This window comes from Bactrocera oleae, chromosome 2 (genome assembly GCF_042242935.1).
Source record: "Bactrocera oleae isolate idBacOlea1 chromosome 2, idBacOlea1, whole genome shotgun sequence".
NCBI classification, from domain to species: Eukaryota; Metazoa; Arthropoda; class Insecta; order Diptera; family Tephritidae; genus Bactrocera; species Bactrocera oleae.
In genome coordinates this window covers 99,284,815-99,305,158 of record NC_091536.1, presented here as the reverse complement: position 1 = coordinate 99,305,158, position 20,344 = coordinate 99,284,815, and the positions used below count along the sequence as shown (strand labels likewise).

Genomic DNA, 20,344 nt, shown 5'->3' with positions numbered 1-20,344 from the left:
TCAACCAAATTCAGTGCATAACGTTCTTTTCATGTTTCTATGTCATAGTGCGAAAATGGGTGAAATCGGACTACAACCACGCTTACTTCCCATGTAACACCATTTTCAATTCCATCTGATTCTTTCACTTTCCACTATGCAAATCAGGTAACAATGATTATATCGGGGTAAAACTTTGCGTGAATAATGCAACTAAAGTATGTCACCTTGCGGCCAAAAATTGTCTAAATCGAACCAAAACTGTTCAAACCCCTAAGTACTAAATATATGGACCCCATTGCCTATAGTTGACCTTCTACCGAAAATATCAGTCAATCCACAAAGAAATCTCAAACGAGTATACCATTTGACTTTGCGAGAGTATAAAATGTTCGGTTACATCCGAACTTAGCCCTTCCTTACTTGTGAATCTACAATTCATTAAAAGTTAAATTTCTAAATGTTTTATTTTTGTAACATATTGAATCGATTATTTGCAACATCCTAAAAGAGTCGAAGTGAGTATGGAGTTGATTGAAAAGGAATTGGAAGCTTCACTCATTTTGAATTAAATTTACTACCTCAGGAACGGACAAAGAGAATGTCACGAAGTTTGCTATATTGTAAATAATTATTGACATATTTTGCATATTCAATTGAATTTTTACCAAAGTGTGAAATCTTATTAGAAATATTTTACTTTTTTGTTGATTAAGTAAAGAGCGGAGCAATATTTTTTTGATGTACTAAAAGTAAACTTAAAGCCTTTTGTAAATTTATAGACAAGCAATATATCGCATTGCGAGTCGATTGCTGAGAACCAGCGCGAGTTGTTATTGTACGTCTGCCGATATACGACATTCGATATATTTTTGCATGAACCATGAAACGTTCATTTGCGCTTAAACGGAAAATAAAAGAGAAAGGAGCTTAAGGGGCAAATTGCTCAACTACGACGTACTTCGGCAAGAGAAAATAAAACGGATTTGACAAGAATGGACATAATGACAAATTGATAGTTTCATATTACCAATGAAGTTTGATTGCTTCAGGCTACCAATAACATGTAAATGGAGCAATCGAGTTCTTTCGGGTTTCTCCTCTAACATATCCTAAATTAATGGGGGATATTTCTTGCCACTTCAGAACACATGTTAAAGGCTATGCATTCTTTACTATTTGTGTTAAAAATTCATGAATGTGTATAGTACACACACACAAAAATAACCTTCTTTCAGTAGTTGTGTAGTAAATCTTTAATTAAGGATTATAGTTTAGTAATAATAAGGAATCATATGGGAAGTACTTAATATTTTTGTGTATTGATGCCGAAATTGGAAAAATAGTACTAATTGATTATACATTTTCAATAATCATTTGGGATCGACTCTACGTATACGTAACATGCTTGTACATATGTTCCAGTAAAAAAATGGAAGGACAAACGTGCGACAAATATAATAATTTTAATAATTTTGAACAGCAAACTCTATGCCGTTTTGGCAACTCTCATTTTCTGCAATAAAACAGAAATTCTAACTTTTACCATTATCAGACTAAGTAATGTATAATACATACTTCGAACCATTAACATATTTCCAAAATAAATAACAGCGTATAAGTGTGTCCAGCACATCATAACTAAGACGAAAATGGGTATTTCGGAATACTCACAGACGAAATAAAAGTAAAGAAAGTTTTTAATAGTACGAGTTCATACATGCATATATGAAATAGTAATGTGGAAGTCTTGCGCACATGAAAGGATTTGAATCGACTTAACGACGACCAAGGCATTGCTATAGTTGATTGTGCAGCCAAGGGCGTGAGTGAATGTGATAAATATTTACTTTTCGCTTGAATGCTTGAATGGGTGGTGTCCTATTTGTTATTCATAATTTCTCATCTCTCTAATCGAATCGAAGGTGAGAACGCCGTGAGTAAACAAGTATATGCACCAGTATTCGAACAAGATAAGTATTTGCATTGAAACACTTAACAACTTTCGAAAAGTAAAGTAAATCAAACGCGGACAGACCAAGATTGAGTTCACTGCCGTTATACCCCGATTGTCTACCATATTTGACACAGGGTCACCTTTATTGGAACTTTTAAAATTAACATTTGACTCAATCCATGGTCTAATTATGCATATATTGTCAAATAAGCAGATTTCGTTATTAGCCACGAAATCGACCCGTCTTATATCCAAATAATATTGTGATCATATGAATACCTGGCCACCCATCTGCAATGCAGCGAACATGTATTTTTTTGAGTTCAGTTTCGAAGTGCTAATAATGATCAGTGTTTGAATAAAAGAGATATTTTCTAAGCAATATACAATATTAAAAAGCCATTAAAAGGGGGGAAAAAGTTTGTGAGGTGAAGAAAGAAACTTATCCCTTAGCCGTTCGACTTTCTCCATGAAGATTATTATTTTCTTCACCTGATCATAAGATTATTTGCAGCTAACTTTGTGCTGCTGGCGGAAGCGCTGCTGCTTAATGATTTTATTTGCTGTTGGCGTGATTGGCGAGCGTGTCGGCAAACAATTTAGCAACGGTGCAACTAAGAAAGACGAGAAACGTGATTTTATGCAAATTGCGCGGCGAAAGTTTATTTAATCGTTAGTTATTAGCGAACATTTGTTTTGGTTCTACTTTCGGCATTTTTTTTTTACGCTTTTGCACTTTACTGTTATTAAGATGAAGAAGAAGAAAAAGAAGGAAATATTTCATAACCTTAATATATAATACACATGTACTTGTATTTGAGTACATACATATATGCGCGTGCTAAATAAAGTTAGGTAAGAAGCGTGCGTTCTTTGTGTGTGTGGTGTGGTTGTATTCCTTCTGGCAATGATTTAATGATAATAACCAACCCGGTTATGTAGGCATGCCCGTTTACTTATGGCTACGTTATTAATTGCCACGTGTGAATTGCTGAAATAAAGTTGTTTTTGTTCGTAAAAGAGACAACAGTTAGCCAAGGTCTTACACGTTGAGTTTTTGTATTTTCGCAGTGAGTTGTTGTATCTTATCAATATGGTAGCAAAGTTTTTCATAAGTCTTGATCTCCATTTAATACATGTGACTATTTACCTCCGCTTGTGGCAGTCCAATCACCATACAGAGTTATTGGGGGGTTCTCGAATGTTGGCTGTTTGTACAGAGGGTGGCTGAATACTCGTATCATTAGACAGCAATTTTCTGCTTCGTTTAACTACGTGCCCAGTTCATTAGCTTCAAGGTGATGGCACCAGCCATGAGGTAGATTATTTTTGACGAATTGGTTATAGACAACAAAGTCGTTTGCTTGCCATGTGGGCTCAATCGTACGGGTATCTTTGGCAAAAATTATACAAAAGCATCTAGATTAGTTTAATTATTTTAAAAATAATAAGGAAAGGATTAAAATATATGACTTAAGCATTAAAATAGTAAACATATTTCTTAGTGTAATCTACACACAGGAAATGGTGAGTTAGTTCTGAAGAAGACAAATCATCTGCGGCTGTTTACTGGGTACAGTTTTATCCAAAAGAACTACTGTGTAATATCCCTGACAAACATTTTAGGCGAGCTGTACTGATGACCAAGAACCATCTCTAAATTAATGAGTCAAGCGTGAAAGACTGTGAAAATTCTGCAACTTGGAGACAGAAAATAACGTTAGGCAAGTTAGCCAACCTCAGAGTCTTTGCGGAACGGTATGATACTTTACTCTAAAATAAAAAAGCGCATAAAAAATAAATATGTAGCAATCAGGAGTTGACATCCATGTTTTAATATGACGGGGTCACCCAGCGATGGGAAATCCAATCTGTTATAGACAATGAAAGTGCGATTATAAACTAGGCGAATTCTTTATTAATCATATAGATAGTCGTGCCTAAATTATTGAGACATTTTGCTTTTAAAAGGCCTTGCCACAATGCTATATATAAATTTTGAAATATTTATCTGTGTTTATTTTTTGTATTCTTACCAGAATATTCAGGGTGAGTGGAAAGTGCTTCACTGATTAATTTCTCAACAATAGACTGTTCATAGCCTGATGTTGCCTGTAAAATTGTCGACAAACACTCTTCTGTTGCAAATGTACATATAGTAGATACCTATATAAAATATTCCAGATTTAAGGTGCATGTTGTGAGCTAAAATGCCTTCAGCTAGGAAAGAAGCTGCTCATTTAAAAAAGTCATTTATGGCCAGGAAAGAGTTCGCTTTGATAAACTGGGTTGAAAACAATTTAACGGCACAAAGAAATAAGACGACTTTCTCTTTAGGGAAGAAAAAAGGCAAAAACAAACGAAAGCCGCTCTGTAGCACAAATAATTTCTGTGACTCTAAGGTCATATACTCTACTGTAGCGGGAATTTTAAGAAACCAAACTTTTCGTTTGTCTTCAAAACATTACAGAAATAATTTAAGGATTGCTTAAGACAAATAAACTAAGCTATTAAGAAGTCAAATAGAGTATAGCACACGATGCTTTTAAATAAGTTATATATTGTTTTCGTTTAATATTTCGGAAGAAACAATGGTTATTAGTTTAGTTTTATATTAATAGCAAAAAATAAATCTTTAAATCACTAATATTATATATGTTTGTGAGTAGAGTTTAAAAGCCATATTTTTCACATAAATTATATTATATTAAGGCAAACAAGACTTTTGCTCATTGCATTTCCTTAACAACTTCTAAAATACGGGAATTCCTGTAATGAGCAGGAGGAAGTGACATTACCTTTCTTAATTCCATTATATTGCCAAACTTAAATAAAACAAGTAAGGAAGGGCTAAGTTTGTTGCAACCAAATATTTTATACCCTTGCAATTTGCAAGAATCAAAGTCGGCTAATTACCTTCAGGTGTTAGAAAAACTTAAATTGAGCTATATTATAGACTCACTTAGTTTTATTACTATATTTTACTTCGTCAGCTAAAATTGTATTAAAATCATCTTCAAATTCAGATGTAAATTTAATATAATAAGTGTATGTGAAAACGGGAACCAGAGGATTGCAGTTCATTATTTTAAGGATATTAGGTTTGGACTAAAGTCTAAGCCAATTTAATTTATATTCCCACACAATGCTTAAGAAAACTTGTTCATTTAATTTTATTCAAGTATCACACATCTTGTCAGGTGCAAAGTCGGAAATTATTACACAGGCTATATTGGGTAAATTTGACATTGCTAAGGTGTACTTGATGTCACGTTTTCAAGAAATTTTATAAATATAATGTACAACTGACACATTGAACGACATATTCGGCAGAAGGTTTATGAGAATAACGAAAATCAATATATGTAGTATTTGGGAATTGGGGTAATTGTCGATTAAATATACATATTTTCGGCATTCAATAGTATATCTAATATTATACGTTCAGTTACTTTCGCTTATATACCTTTCATATTGACTGATATATATAGCATAGGGCCAACCAGAAGTTTAAAAATCTTATATCGTATATGGAAGATAGGGGTAGTATTGACCCGATTTAACCATCATCAACATACATATGTAAAATCAGCTCGATTTTTGAAAATTCTGTGATTAGGTATATGGGGGCTGAATGAAGTTTTCGCCTGATTTTACTTATTTGAGTCATAAAACGCACCATTATAAGAAAAATACATCCACTTAATTTCATTAATATTAAAGAAACTCGAAAATATTTACTTATATTAGATATAGGGCTCAGGGAAGTATTGACCATATTCAACCCATTTCTGACATACAGACATTCTACTATCAGGAAAGGATTCACTCCGAATTTCAATTATATATCTCACGCATTGACCGATATTTTCGGAAAAAAAGCAAACTCTCCACATATTCGGTACCTGGGGCTTAAACATTTTTGGTTAGATTTGGACAATTTTAGGTCATAAAGTTCAAAGGCACTATTCGTGATAAGTTTCATCCCGTTATTTATATTATGTTATGGAAGTAGGCGTGGTTGTATTAGAAGAATGTTATGTACCGAATTTTTTTGAAATGGGTCCATCCTGGATGTTAGATCTAATGCCTCTTATTGATTTATCACACTTTTAGTAATTTTTACCAAAATCGGTTCATGGGGAGTGGGCGGGGTTATCATCTGATTTCATCCGTTTTTACACTGTCGAAGGAAAAGTCAAAAATATGTATTCTGTGCAAATTTGGGCCATATAGCTCAAATGGTGTAGGAGATATAATATATACATTAAGCTCATTAGGAGGCGGGGTCAATCCCGCTTTTTAAGAAATTGTCAACCATACATGCCCCTCTGTAGCAACATGTTGCAAGAGCATAACAAAAATACCCTTCACAAATACAAAAGATTCCTTACAAAAACTTTGATCGGTCAGTTTGTATGTTGACTCGATTTGAGCAATTTCTTCGGAGATTGCTTCGCCTTGGATAAGACCCCATATGAAATTTTGTGAGGATATTTCGTCAACTGAAAATGTTTCCATACAAGCACTTTATTCCGATCGTTCAGGTTGTATGACAGCTATATGCTATAGTGGTTCGATTTCCATTCTGATAAATGAGTACTTTCTTAATGACAAAAACACTTGTGCAAAATTTCAAATCAATATCTCAAAAACTGAGATACGAGTTAACGCTGATCATTTATACATACCTGTATATACACTTTATGGGGTGTCTGACGCCTCCTTTTGGGTGTTACGAGACTGTATATATGTACATTAGGGTGGAGCGAAAAAAAATTGAAATTATCTGCTCACCGAAGTGTTCTCCAATAAATCGATTGATTGATGCGATATGTGGGAAGTGGCTCCGTCTTGTTAAAACCAAATGTCACCGAGATCACGTGCTTCAGTTTCAGGGATCAAATAGTCAGTTATCATGGCGCAATAATGGTCGCCTTTTACGGCTACGCTCTCACCGGCATCATTTTTGAAGAAATATGGATCGATGACAACACCGAACCGTTGTTTATTTTGAATGAAATGGCAGCTCTTGAATCTCTTCGGGTTGCTCTTCGTCCCAACTGCGGCAATTTTTCTTCTTTACATACACATTGGGCCAGAAATGGGCCTCATCGCTGAAGAAAATTGGGCTCGACAACGTCGGATCTTCTTGGAACTTTTAAAGAGAGTCCGAGTTGCTGCGAACGGCGCCGAATCGACTCTCCACGGTCTTCGTGTACAATCTCAGCTACGGCCGGTATATTTTCTTCACTGCGTGCTGAACGTGATCTATTCAGTCGAATATTATCCAATAATGAATGCTGGGTCTCAAAATGGGTGATGGTGTTACGATTAGTATGCTTAGTAGGCCGATTATGTTGACCATAAGTTGAGCGAAACACATTCTTTACAGAACGTGAAATTTCGTAATAAATTTGAACGATTTGTAAACGTTATTCGAAATGCCAAACAATACTGAACAAAAATAGCATGAGAACTTGACATCACTCAAGCGTGATCTGTCAAAAAAAGGTATAAAAACATGAAGGAGAGTGCAGGAAAGTAAACGGGGTAGAGTCATGGTGGGCACATTTTTAAATATTTGTTGCATCAGCCATTTGGTTGACGGTTATTTAATTTGAAATATGCATCAATTGAGTTGAAATTCCTTTTTCTTCTTATCCCTCAAATGCCTGGAAAGTGACAAAGTGACCAATCTCCATTCTCATAACATTTTTCAGATAGGTGTGTTGATATTGCTCTAATGGGTCCAAATGTAATTTTCAAATAAAGCCTTAGGTTGTAGTTTTCTGAGAAACATTTCCAATTAAGGGGTTCTAGAAGATTTTAGGCCTAGCTTTGTTAGAGAATTTCCAGTATAAGGAAGTAAATATGAAAATTGTTTAATCGGCTAAATCGGAGTCTGATATACGACGTATGAAGTTCGAGAAAAGGCACTAAAGGTATTTGTATTTGCTTACGCAATTTTGATTAAGTGTACAAATACTTACAACCAACCAATGCTTGCGGCTACTTACAAAGACGAACGCCGATCGGTGGATTTGCATGAATGTCGCATTTTATGGTGTACTTCAGTGTTGTAACAAAAAAATGCGCAGTGTATAGTAGCCGCAAAACCCGCCATGCTTAGCGAACATTTTATTGGAGGCTTTTATTGACGCGGTGAGCCACAGGCGGCATTCGAAAGGAATAATCCTCGCTGGGCTTCATCTCGTTGTCAGTGAGTTTTAATGAATTATTACTTTTTCAATTGCCGCCCTAACGACGGGCGGTGGTGACACACCATACTGGAAGTTATACTTACATGGCGCCCCACCAGTTCTCCAATATTAGCATGCGAATGATGGTCTCCTGCTGTTTCAGAAAGACGTCTGCACTGTTGTTCCTCCTATTCGATCTATTGCTGCAAGGTTATTTGTTATATTAAGTATCAGGCTTCGCGTAAGTGGTTCTACATACACAATGGACCCATTTTCGTTCGATGGCGTGAAGTTCAGTTAAACAAGGCGAATTGCTTCGCCTGTGTTTGAACGCTTTTTGGCTTCCGCCGTTTCAAACTGGGTACCCATATGCGTTTGTATAAATGTACACTTGGGGCATTCGCCATTTGTTGTCTGCCCTAAACCATTTTTCATTTTTCGACAAATATTAGCCAATTAACGCAAATTCAATTCCTTAATGTCGGAATATCTATTTGTGTCTGAAGTTATTGTTGTGCAATTTGAAATGGACTCCGGGGCTAAGCTTTTTTTTGGGCGACAGTAATAATTACAGCGGTTCTTCTTCGTTCTATTTATAGTTAAAGTTTTGTTTAGAAGCAGACGCCCTTCGCTAGCTTAAGCTCCGATTATAGTAAGAAATATTTATCCTGCTTATTAAATGAAAACGTTGAAAAAAACTCTCCATCAAGACCCTGCGCTCTAAAAAGAGTTTGCCCACTTATTTCAAATGGCCACTACCATAATATATCAAATGATACCGTTTGAGTTCCTAATCCTCACTCCACATTCTTTTGTAAGTTCAACTAGTCGGGAGTTAAGAAGCTCAACAGCTGTTTTTTGCAATAAATCAGGGCGTATCGTTATGAGGAGTGCAAGCCAAAATCGTACTTGCAATTGGCGTCACCGTTGCGGTTGGTTTGGCTAGAACCGTTGTCAAGAACAATGTCAAGTGCGCTGGTTCATTGATTCAAGCGGAATTCCGCTGGAAATCTATGGCGTGTGAATATTCTTCTTTTTATATAAATGGCACATATGTAGATGCTACTAACGTAGATAAATATACAATAGAGTGAATTGAGTTGGATGTTTGCTCCTATGAATATGCCACACACTTCCATATCTCCTCGTAAACTTTTTTGGCTCTCTCACTTCTTTGTCGACGATTTACAAAGGGCAGTCTCTTCCATTTAGATACATAAATATATATAAACACATGTAGAAATACAAGTGAGTATGAATAAATAAATATTCTCGTAAATAACTAGAGATATGTTTTATTAATTCTCAAAGGCAAGGTTTAAAATATGAGTGCTTATTCTACTTATTTGCATACCTAATGGAAGGATGTTTTCATAGGGGACCCACTTCTTTGCTTAAGCTCAACTTAAGTACAGGCAAGTCAGGCTGTATCTGTACCTAGACGCATTATTTTCGAATGATGCCTTTGTTGATGTGTGGTGTGGCTTTGCTGGTTTTGTTTGTTCAAAAAGTAGTACATGGATCTGTGAGCAGGCAACCCGGGATGATATGACATTAATAAACATTGATTAGAGCATTATATTATTTGCCAGTTTTCAATATAAGCTTTATATCCCAAAATGGTATCTTTTTAATATTAATTAACTTTCTTTTAAATTGTTTTGATGTATCATATAAATGGTGATGGTGGGTCTGATTTTGCTCCAGATTTGTTTTCGGTCATGCCTTGAAGCAAACTTGCTTTTACTTGGTTGAATTGTGCACCCAGTTACATTTTTCCAGACCAGTTTACTCATTTAAGTACATACATATCCCTCGTAATTTTAAAGGATTTCTCAAAAAGCAGCTCAACATGCAAAAATGTATTTCAGTAATTTTAAAACTTCTTGTAAATCTTGCTTCACAGTGGTTTCAATTTTATCACTATTTAAATAGACTCATAAGTGGGTTGTTGCATAGTACTTGAGCAGGCCGTTCGAATATATTAATGCCACTGTACGCGTAGATGTGATGAGCCGACAAAATACTATTTGAGGTTCCGACCAATTTTTAGGCTAAAAATAAGTTTTCTAATTTCAGCCGGGATACGGACATTTCGTGCGTACCTTCTTTGTTTAGGCACGAGTAATGGCTTTGCATTCGTTCACACATACACACATATAAAGTACAATAAAGGTATCTATTTTATTTTCAGGAACGCCTCAAATGGCTTATCGACCATTGTTAATCTAACTCAGAAATTATAGTGACTACAAAAAGACAACAACAACAATAATTATGTTATAAGTCAAAAAGCCTCAGCATAGTTAAGGGAGCAATTTGTATTGTTGCCCCAGAAACCACCAAAGTAGCGGTGTCTTCAAATAGCGCAACCATGCGTTGGTACACAAGAAGGCCGCCTTTGCTGCCGTTTATTAAGCCCGTTCGGTTTCAAAGCACATGGACGTAAGGTTTCCCCCAATCACTATTTAAATTACGTACACAATGAGCGCGTATGCCGTCAATGCTGTTAATGCCAACAGAAACAAAAGCAACAAACATCAAGACTAACTCAGGCGAGAACCAACCACCAATACAATCAACGCCAAAGACGCAATGCCACAATCATTAGCCACAACAAGTGCCAACCACTTTGCGAAAATAACTGCGAGCACAATAACGGTGATGGCAGCGACGAACACTAAAACTCTAGTTTTGTTCACCGTCGCCATGTTCGTACTGCCTGTGGCCTTCTCAGGGAATGTGGCTGCTGTGGCAGCAGCGGCGGCGGCGGTCAGCAACATGAACGACGAGTACTTAAGAATTATCGCCGGTGCGGATTCTGGCGAAGAGACGGCCACAAAAGCCGCAATTACTTTGGAAAAGCACATTGGCAATATTGCTCCTGTTGTTGTTGCAACACCTACGCCACCCTTGCAGGGAGATCAACCGAAGTATTTGAGTTTCATGGCGAGTGTGTTGCTTAATGATGAAGGCGGCAATGGTAGTGGTGGCGGTAAGGGCACAGACAGTCGGTCCGGCCTTGGGAGTGTAAATAGTGGCGGCAATTTAGTTCCTATAAAATCGGCAGTGACAGCTGCCGGGTCTGCAGCGGCGAAAGCATTCAACGACTCGTTAGCGTCCGCCGTGACGTCGACGTTGACGACTGCGTCTGCATCAACACCCGAATGGTCGACACACTTAGCATTTGTCATCTTCAAATGTTGCATTATTATACTCATTATACTCGCTGCCATACTCGGCAATGTGCTCGTGATTGTGTCCGTTATGCGGCATCGGAAATTGCGGTGAGTATTCCTTCTTAGAAAGTGTGAAAGTGAAAGAGCATAGGCGAAGGGAGTAGGCCGAGTGGTAGTATTGTTCTATTAACTCATTAAATCTTAATCGTGGACTTTTATTCGAGTTTAAGATGAATTATTACTTAAAAACATGTGGGCTAAGAAAAACAAAAAAAAAATACAAAATAAATTCATGCATAAGGTTTTTTCCTGACTAAAGATCAGCGATATCTTTATTATATCACCCCATATATACCCAGATATTCTTTTGCTGATTTTAATTTGTCCATAATGATCAGTGAAAATATTGAATGAAATTGATCCCTCTAATTATGGTGCCAGATTAAATGCAGACAAATGGGGAGAATGGGACGAAGACTAAGATTACTTGTGAAAAATACACTTTATACACTCGTGAACACTGGCATTATTCTCCTATCCTCTCCTTGTGGGAAACATTTTATAATTCATAATATGTGTGTAGGTAGCCAAGCAACATACATATGCTGTTCTCTACGGGAGTAATTTAGTTGCGTATGCATCATGATGGCCGCGCTCATGTTTTTCTTAACGATTACTAAAATGTTAACTAGTGTACGTGCTTAATGCATTTAAAGAATACAGTGTTACAGAAAATTACCAACTTGGCCGCTCACATATTTTGTACAGTCGCTCCGATTGTATAAAAAGTTATATTGCCAAGCTAAATATAAGCAAACAGGTACTAAATAAATCCATGTACATATATGTATGAATCCATATGGATACATAATATAAATATATTATATTTATACTCTTGTAACATATTGCTACAGAGTATAATAGTAGTTTTATTCACCTAACGGTTGTTTTCATCACCTCTCCGAGTTAGATATAGGGTTATGCATATATAAATGATTAGAATGACAAGACGAGTTGAAATCTGGGTGTCCGTCCGTCTGTCCATGCAAGCTGTAACTAGAGTAAAAAGTGAGATATCGTATTGAAAGTTTGTAGATATGTTTCTTTGCAAAAAAGACAGATTTTGAAAATGGACGTAATCGCACCACTGCCACGCCCTCCAATCTCCATTAATCGAAAACCTATAAATTTCCATAACTAAGCACTAAATTAAGATATAAAATTGTAATTTGGTACATGGGAATGCAGTAGTAGAAAGATGAAGTACCTTGAAGGCACTATTTGTGCAAAGTTTATCCTGATAACGTTGTTGATGTTTGATTTGTAAACTGTTAAGTAAAAGAATCGGACAGAATTTATAAGTTTGTTATATGGGAATTAGGCGTGGTTGTCATCCGATCCCATTTTTGCAGTGTCTAATAGGAATGTTTGAGTAACACCAAATTTGGTTGAAATTGGTCGAGTAGTTCCTGAGATGTACTTGTAGGATTTCGTCTAAAAGTGGGCGGTGCCACAACCAAATTGGTTAAGACAAAATGTTTAATGTTTAAGAACCCCTACCGAAAGTGTGAAAATGGATGAAATCGAATTATAGCCCCGCCCTACTATGATATTCGTATATCGTTGTGTGAAAATGGGCGAAATCGGACTACCTTGTCTACTTTCCATATAGCACAATATTAAATTCCATATGATTCTTTCACTGTACAGTACACAAATCAAGAACTAATATATAATATATTCGGATTAAACTTTGCACAAAAAGTGCCTGTGATTTATGGCATCTCGGGTCTTAGAACAGTCAAAATAAAATATAAAGGGTGTTATTTTAGAGGTATATAATTTTAAATTGCAATAAAACAACGATGGATTGTTCGATAGACATGAATTTTATTTATCCGGAAGATAATCTTGTGGCATTACATTTTAAATATGATTTCTGGCATATAACTGCCACGGCTGGCTCGGATGTAGTCCAATCCGGACGTCCAATTTACGATGACTTTTTCCAAGATTTGTGGCCGTATATCGGCAATAACACGGCGAATGTTGTCCTTCAAATGGTTAAGCGTTGAAGCCAATGAATTTACATAACCCCACAAAAAGTAGTCTAGCGGTGTTAAATCACAAGATCTTGAAGGCCAATTCACAGATCCAAAACGTGAAATTAGGCGTGCACCAAACTTGTCTTTCAATAAATCGATTGTAACACGAGATGTGTGCCATGTTGCCCTATTTGCAAGCATAGAATCATGGATAAAATGATCCGAACTCTTTGATTCGATAGAGCGCTGTCAAAGTCCACATTTTTTATAACATTTGACAGTGGTGCCATTAAGGAAAGAAATAAGTTTTGAGATTTTTTAATGTATTTCTTGGGTATTTTTCGTTTTCCATTTTCCAGAAAAATATACATATTTAAAATTAGTTTAACAAGCTAGATATCCTATATGACGTCTAAATATATGTACGTGTATATTTTAATCACAAAAGTTTTTCAAAATTTACTTTTAAAACTAAATTTAACAAAATATTTTAATATTGAAAAACACACAAGTTTTAAATAACCTAAATATGATCCTTATTTCTTTTTTATATACTCAATTAACAAATATCTTTTGATAATTTATTCGGAAGTCAAAGTTTACATAACATTTGCTGGGAATTCTAACCAAAATAAGTATATACGTTGACAATTGGTACTGCTAAGCAAAACAATACTCTGCGAGAAAATACCCGCTCTTTCTTAAAAACAAAACTATATTAAAACTCTTTAAATAAAGATTAAAAATATACTATATATATGCACTAATACTATTTACATTATACAATTTTTAACTTCCCGCTAAAAGCAGTGAAAAAAGCGAAACTTGAACGTTAACGTATGAAATTAGCGGGAAGTTGCAGGGATGACCCTTGAGGCCAACCGTTTTCCACATTTTTTTTTTTAAATGGTCTACCCTGAAGGTTGCAAATTCAACAAAAAATAACAATTTATTATTATACTATAATAAAATTGTTTGTAAGACACATTCGGCATATAATTTTGAAAATGTCATAAAACGTTGCCGACATTTCGGAATCAAGAAAATTAATGTGTCGTTATATTCGTCGATCAATTTTATGGCAGCTTTATTTCATAATGATCTGACATTGGTGGCATACGAGATATGTGCTGCTTCTTGGCAAGAAAAGGACGTATGTAAAATTTCAAATCGATACCTCAAACACTGCGGGTCTAGTACTCGGATATGCAGATGGACAGATAGATGGACATGGCTAAATCGACAAATATACATACAAGTATATATATACAGTATATACGTAAAATTCAACAAAAAATTTGATCTCACAAATTACCCACTGATTTCGCAATTTATTTCTGCGGGATTCTTAGTGGTAGTTCATTGTTTTGATGGTCATTAGTTTTGTAGCTCATGAACTCGTGGTTTTTCTTGGCAGCACTGAAAGTTCATGAGCTCTCTCAGAAGGCAAAGAGAGGAGTTTCGGATCATTTTATCTATGCTAAGAATAAAACAATTGACAGCTGTTAAATCGGTCGCCATCTTGAACAGTAATGCCAACTTAAAGTTCTATACCTCGAAAAAAATCATCCTTTATAACCCTTTATATAACTCGATTATTTTTAGGTGATACAAAAAACCGTTAGGTGAACAAAACTATTGTACTCTGTAGCAACTTGTTGCAAGAGTATAAAATGAGGCGTAATATTTTTGAATGAACACAACCAGTTGGACAGGAGAAAAGGTAAAACATAATGAAGAACAGACGAAACCAGCATCAAATGAATTGAAATATCAAAATTTCCGTCTTCCGAAGTTCGGGGAGTTCGGTGCAGAGAATGACGTTTGTCAAATTTTAAGAACTCATTTGGTGCTACATTGAAATATTGTCTGATTAAGTCATTAAGCTGGTGGAAACTGTCGCTTATTGATTGCCGTTATTGGATTTTTTTGTTTTTGCTAATGTTGCCAGTGCTGCTGTTATTGCCATCACGCGTAGTCACTTTTGCGCGCCAGTAAATAACCGCTTATTTGTAAAACCATTGGCAAATTACGCAAACCTCGATTTGAGTTCTCTTTCCAGTAAGCACTGCAAATACCATATGTTCATAAGAAGTGACAACTAATGAAATTTACAATTGCGCTGTCTATAAGGATAAACACTCGCACGCTGTTTGTGTGGGTATGTGTGTACGCTTAAAGCTAAACTGAATGGAAATACAAGGCCTGGATTACGGTGTATCTAAGCCCTTTTGCAGGAGCTAATGAAACGAATTTTCTCTTTTCAGAATTTAAACAAGTGACTTAAATGTTCCTTACTGTCAAATTAAATATCACTTTGTGACTGTATGCTTATGAGGTAAATTGCTTCTTTATAGCTAAATAAAATACTGGAAGTTTCTTCTTGCCAAAAATGTACAATCATCGTGATTATTTCCATGTCAAATAAAATGAAGGCAATTCAAAATTTGTTCGATCCTCATTTTTATTTTATAATATTAAGGCTTGTACTGTATTCTTTTGCATCTTTTTCAATTAAAATCCAACAAAAAAGCATCGGTTGGGCCAACTTTCCGCCTAAACTTTTACAAATTACAGATTGTTTACTAGAATTTCCATAAAAAGAGAAAAATATTGTTAATTACTATTTAAAACTAATTTTCTTCTTGGTACCATAATATGACATTTGTGCACTTAGTATACAACATAATTCATTACTCGTGAGTGAATACTATAATATTGAAATCGAAAGCATTAACAAAGGTGAACGCGGCTTCAAAAGTTGGAGTCGTGTGGGCAAAGCTTCGTTATGTTGAACAATCCAAGCAGAAAATACACATTAAGGTGATTTTATTTCAATTCGTGAGCTTTACAACGCATAGTCACGTAATTTAATGCCACTCCGCTTGAGTATTTGCTGTATCAACATTTGATTACTCATACGCACCGGTAACCGTCTGCTGATAACACCTTTTCCACTACACTTTCACTCCAATTGGTTTTATTCTAATTTCCTTTTTGTTCTCTGTTTACCGTTAGCAATTTGTCAATTTTCTGAACTGATATTAAAATTTCACGTCGATAACGGCACGCAAACATACCGACACACAGACGTAGATATATGGGATATGTATATGGTAAGCAAGCAAGCACAGAGGGCGGATGGGCGCAGTCGAGAATAAATTAAACAAGTAGAAATGTAAATGTAAATGTTGAATTCGCTGTCATTCCGTTCTTTTTATGTGAATTCTGTCTTTAATCCCGTTCGGGTTCCAGCGGTATTATTGTTGCGATAGTATTTGATCTTATAAAAGTATATGGCTAGAAGGCATACAAATCTTTGTTAGCCCGAAAGGTGACTTTAAAGCTATTAGAAGATCTTGCACACTTTCATATGTAATAAGCATACCCTCAGGTATGCGCATCACATACTTATATAATAGGCGTTTTGTAGGCGTGCGCAACAAAGTATTAACTGCTTTGGCGGTCGCTGCCTGAGGAGGAGTTGTGTCTGCATTGACATAGCCGAGCTCGTGTACCTTGTGTCATTTGGCAATGTGACATTTGAATACAGATTTAATGTGACGTTGGGAATTGGCAAGCGGGCGGCATACAGACTGAACGTAGTGTAAAACAGCAAAAAATGGTGGGAAGACAGAGTCGAATGGAAATGTAACTCCCAGGCACCGCATTAACGCGAACAAGCGTGCTTCATGATAGAGGACGGACAAGTTAAATAGCAGCTCTTATGGCTTATCCTGTTACCCAAACTTTTTTGCCACAGTATATTTGGTTGAGCAGCATTTCGCTGTTGCTCCATTTACATCAGAATGCTCGTACTTAACCTTCCCGTAACGACGTGGTGCTCACGGCGCCGAGAAAGTAAGCCAAGCAAGAAGCACGCCGTCAAGCAGAAATGGGAAATTAAGCTTAATTAGTAATAATTCCTACTCAAATGCTTACACACATACAAAGCACACGTAGAAGACCATACAAGTATGTGTGTGGATGATCCAGGTATTTATTTTCGGGTTGCGTGAATAAAAATGGCAAATTACAAATACCATTAATAAATGATGACACGATATTAAAGAATTTGTGAGGCAGAGGCTACATAAGGTTTATGGCTTTAATTAGTTTAAATAACATGTTGTAGCTAATGTATACCCACACTAGGATTTGGAACTACTATTCGCTTAATTAGTTAAATTACTTGATTTTAATTGTTGAAATTTTACAGAACTTTCTTAATTGTCCTCCAGCAGATGCACATTTTTTATTATTTATATTAATGCTTGCAAATTTAATTATGTTTTGTCACTTTCCAATGTAATCTGTATAGTTTAGGTCAGCATTAAAATTATTCCTGTACCAGTCTGTACTCATTCTGTGCCGGCAGCGCCTCAAAGAAGATTTTAATTGCAATCAGAATCCTATATCTTTGAAACAATTTGGGAGGTAAATTTTGTCTTCTCAAATATGTCATGTTTCTCTCCCATTTTTGACAAAGAAAAATGTTTCCAGATTGACCGATATTTTCTTGAAAAGTCATAGTCAGATTTCGACAATTTTTGAGCGTAAGATGAAATGATGATGATGATTTATCGCGCCTTTAGTAGTGGTTATTATAGCTTTAATAGTTTAAGAGATATGTGCATTAAACCTATTAAATGGCGGGGCCACGCCCATTTTCTACAACTCGTCCTTTCTTTTTTGCCCGAGTACACATGTACAAAGTTTCATAACGATTTCTCAATTCTTACTGAAGTTACAGCTTGCACGGACAGACACGCACCCGAATTCAACTCGTCTCGTCATCCTGATCATTTATATATACATAACCCTGTATCTAACTCGATTATTTATAGGTGATACAAACAACCGTTAGGTAAACAAAACTATTTTACTCGGTAGCAATATTTTGCAAGAGTATAAAAGCAAAACTTTCCATGAGAGTCTGCTGATTGTGAACCGTTATTCTTGTAGCAAACTCAGAAGGAAAATAAATCTGATGCGCAGATATACTGACATATACAATATATTCATTAAGTAATTTTCAGGACACAAATACACATTTTCTTCACTTGGTAAACTTTAGCTAGCAAAAACAAAAAGAAAACGTTCCAACCAACGGTTTGCATTCAAGGCAAAATGTTTTGCTAGTTCTTGTATTTTGTTAGACTTGTCTATATGTTTCTCCTATCACTTGTCTATTCATACTATAAATTCATAAAGGCGAATCGGGGCAGACAGGTGTCCTACAAAAGCACAAGCAAGTGGAAGTGTAAATATTCATTGGTCTGCAATGGTAGTATGTTGTTCGAGCTAAGATTTGATCTACGAAATCTGATTATAAATAAGCTGATAAAATTTAAATGTAGATGAATCCAACTTTAATGGTATATAACTATATACTCATATTGGGAATTTATTTAATGCTTTACCGCATTCCAAAAAATTCTATTTCGCGCTTCCAGTTAAAGTAATAAATTTCCTCAAATAAACAGCTGTACTTGAAAATTTACCACAAATTTTCGGAAGTTTAAAATTTTATCTTCATTTTGCTGATCCATTATTTTGTTTTGCTTTTGCGTTCGATCCATAGTATTATCACGAATTACTTTGTGGTTTCATTGGCCGTGGCTGATATGTTGGTGGCCCTGTGCGCCATGACATTCAACGCTTCCGTCGAGATTACCGGGAAATGGATGTTCGGCGCCGTAATGTGCGATGTGTGGAACAGTTTCGATGTTTACTTCTCAACGGCGAGTATTATGCATCTCTGCTGCATATCCGTGGATCGGTAAGTAGAAATAATCAGTTCGCAAAAACGCTTACGTATGGATTTGTTTTTGAGGGTTATGTTTAGAATTAGAATACTATTTTGCGAGACTATTAGAAATTACTTGCATTGCAGATATTTTGCGATTGTTCAACCGCTCGATTATCCACTGATTATGACGCAGGGGCGTGTGTACTTTATGCTCTTAATGGTGTGGCTGTTGCCCGCGCTTCTCTCATTTCTACCGATTTGCTCAGGCTGGTACACGACGGAGGAAAATTGGAAATATTTAAAAAGCAATCCACACGTAAGTAGTACTCATTGCCTATTTTATAAACGTACTTATACGAGTAAACCTGTGTGAAAGAAAGATAAGCAAGAGAGCATGAAATGTGAGTACGAAATTGTAAAGCGTAACGAAGGATTGACGGTTCTGCGATGTTGCAGCTGCCTGCCGTCAGCCCTTGCATGAATGGGTTATTTGGTAAAAGAAGCGTTGATGCAGGTGTCTCATATGTAACGGAATTTGACATTTATATTTATGAGTTAGATTTTTCTTGCAAACAATCTTAGCACATCACTCACTGGAGAATGGCTTTAAAGAGTATATGAGCTAAAAACCAATACACACGAGGAGACCGCCTCTCGCCAAACTGAGTTTACCTAAATAGCCACAAAGTTATTAGATGACCTTCTAAAAATTACTGACTTTTAGGACACATCGATGGGTCATAAATCGAACTTAGCTAGTTTTTAATTTGAAATAACACCGAAAACTCTGGAAAAGCCATGAACTTATGAGAAATATTCTATGAATTAGATGAATTTTCTGTAGGGTATATATACCTACACATAAATATACTTGATATAAAGTCTACGACTATAAAATTATTTATGCCTTTTATGTTCTTAACGTGCACGAGTAAGTTGCTTAATGTCAATTTTCCGCGTTTTCCGTATTTTTCGCTCCAAATGTGATTTTCCGTCATCCTGCCTTGCTGTAGCGCCATTACCGCTTAAGTGCGTTATGCTTGTTAAAATGTATGCATTATATATTCATATTTACATTACATGCACATACTTGCTGTACATTAACAAGCAAACTCTGTAATAATTCAGACAAAAACGGAGAGCTTCCTGACTGAAACTCTATATTGTCTCAATACTTCAACGCAGTCCGTATACAATATAGATGCAACATATTGAAATAATATCTATCA

General features: G+C 35.8%; 1 protein-coding gene across 2 annotated transcripts in view; it reads left to right on the top strand.

Annotated features, from left to right (window-relative positions):
- Octbeta1R (Octopamine beta1 receptor) overlaps window positions 1-20,344 on the top strand; it is a 49,639-nt gene that overhangs the window by 13,543 nt on the left and 15,752 nt on the right. For both annotated transcript variants that reach the window (XM_070106132.1, XM_014232684.3), the window contains exons 2-4: window positions 10,334-11,426; window positions 18,948-19,145; window positions 19,260-19,431. In XM_070106132.1, the coding sequence (XP_069962233.1) occupies window positions 10,735-11,426; window positions 18,948-19,145; window positions 19,260-19,431 (1,062 nt within the window). In that variant the 5' untranslated portion in view covers window positions 10,334-10,734. The remainder of the gene's footprint in view (window positions 1-10,333; window positions 11,427-18,947; window positions 19,146-19,259; window positions 19,432-20,344) is intronic.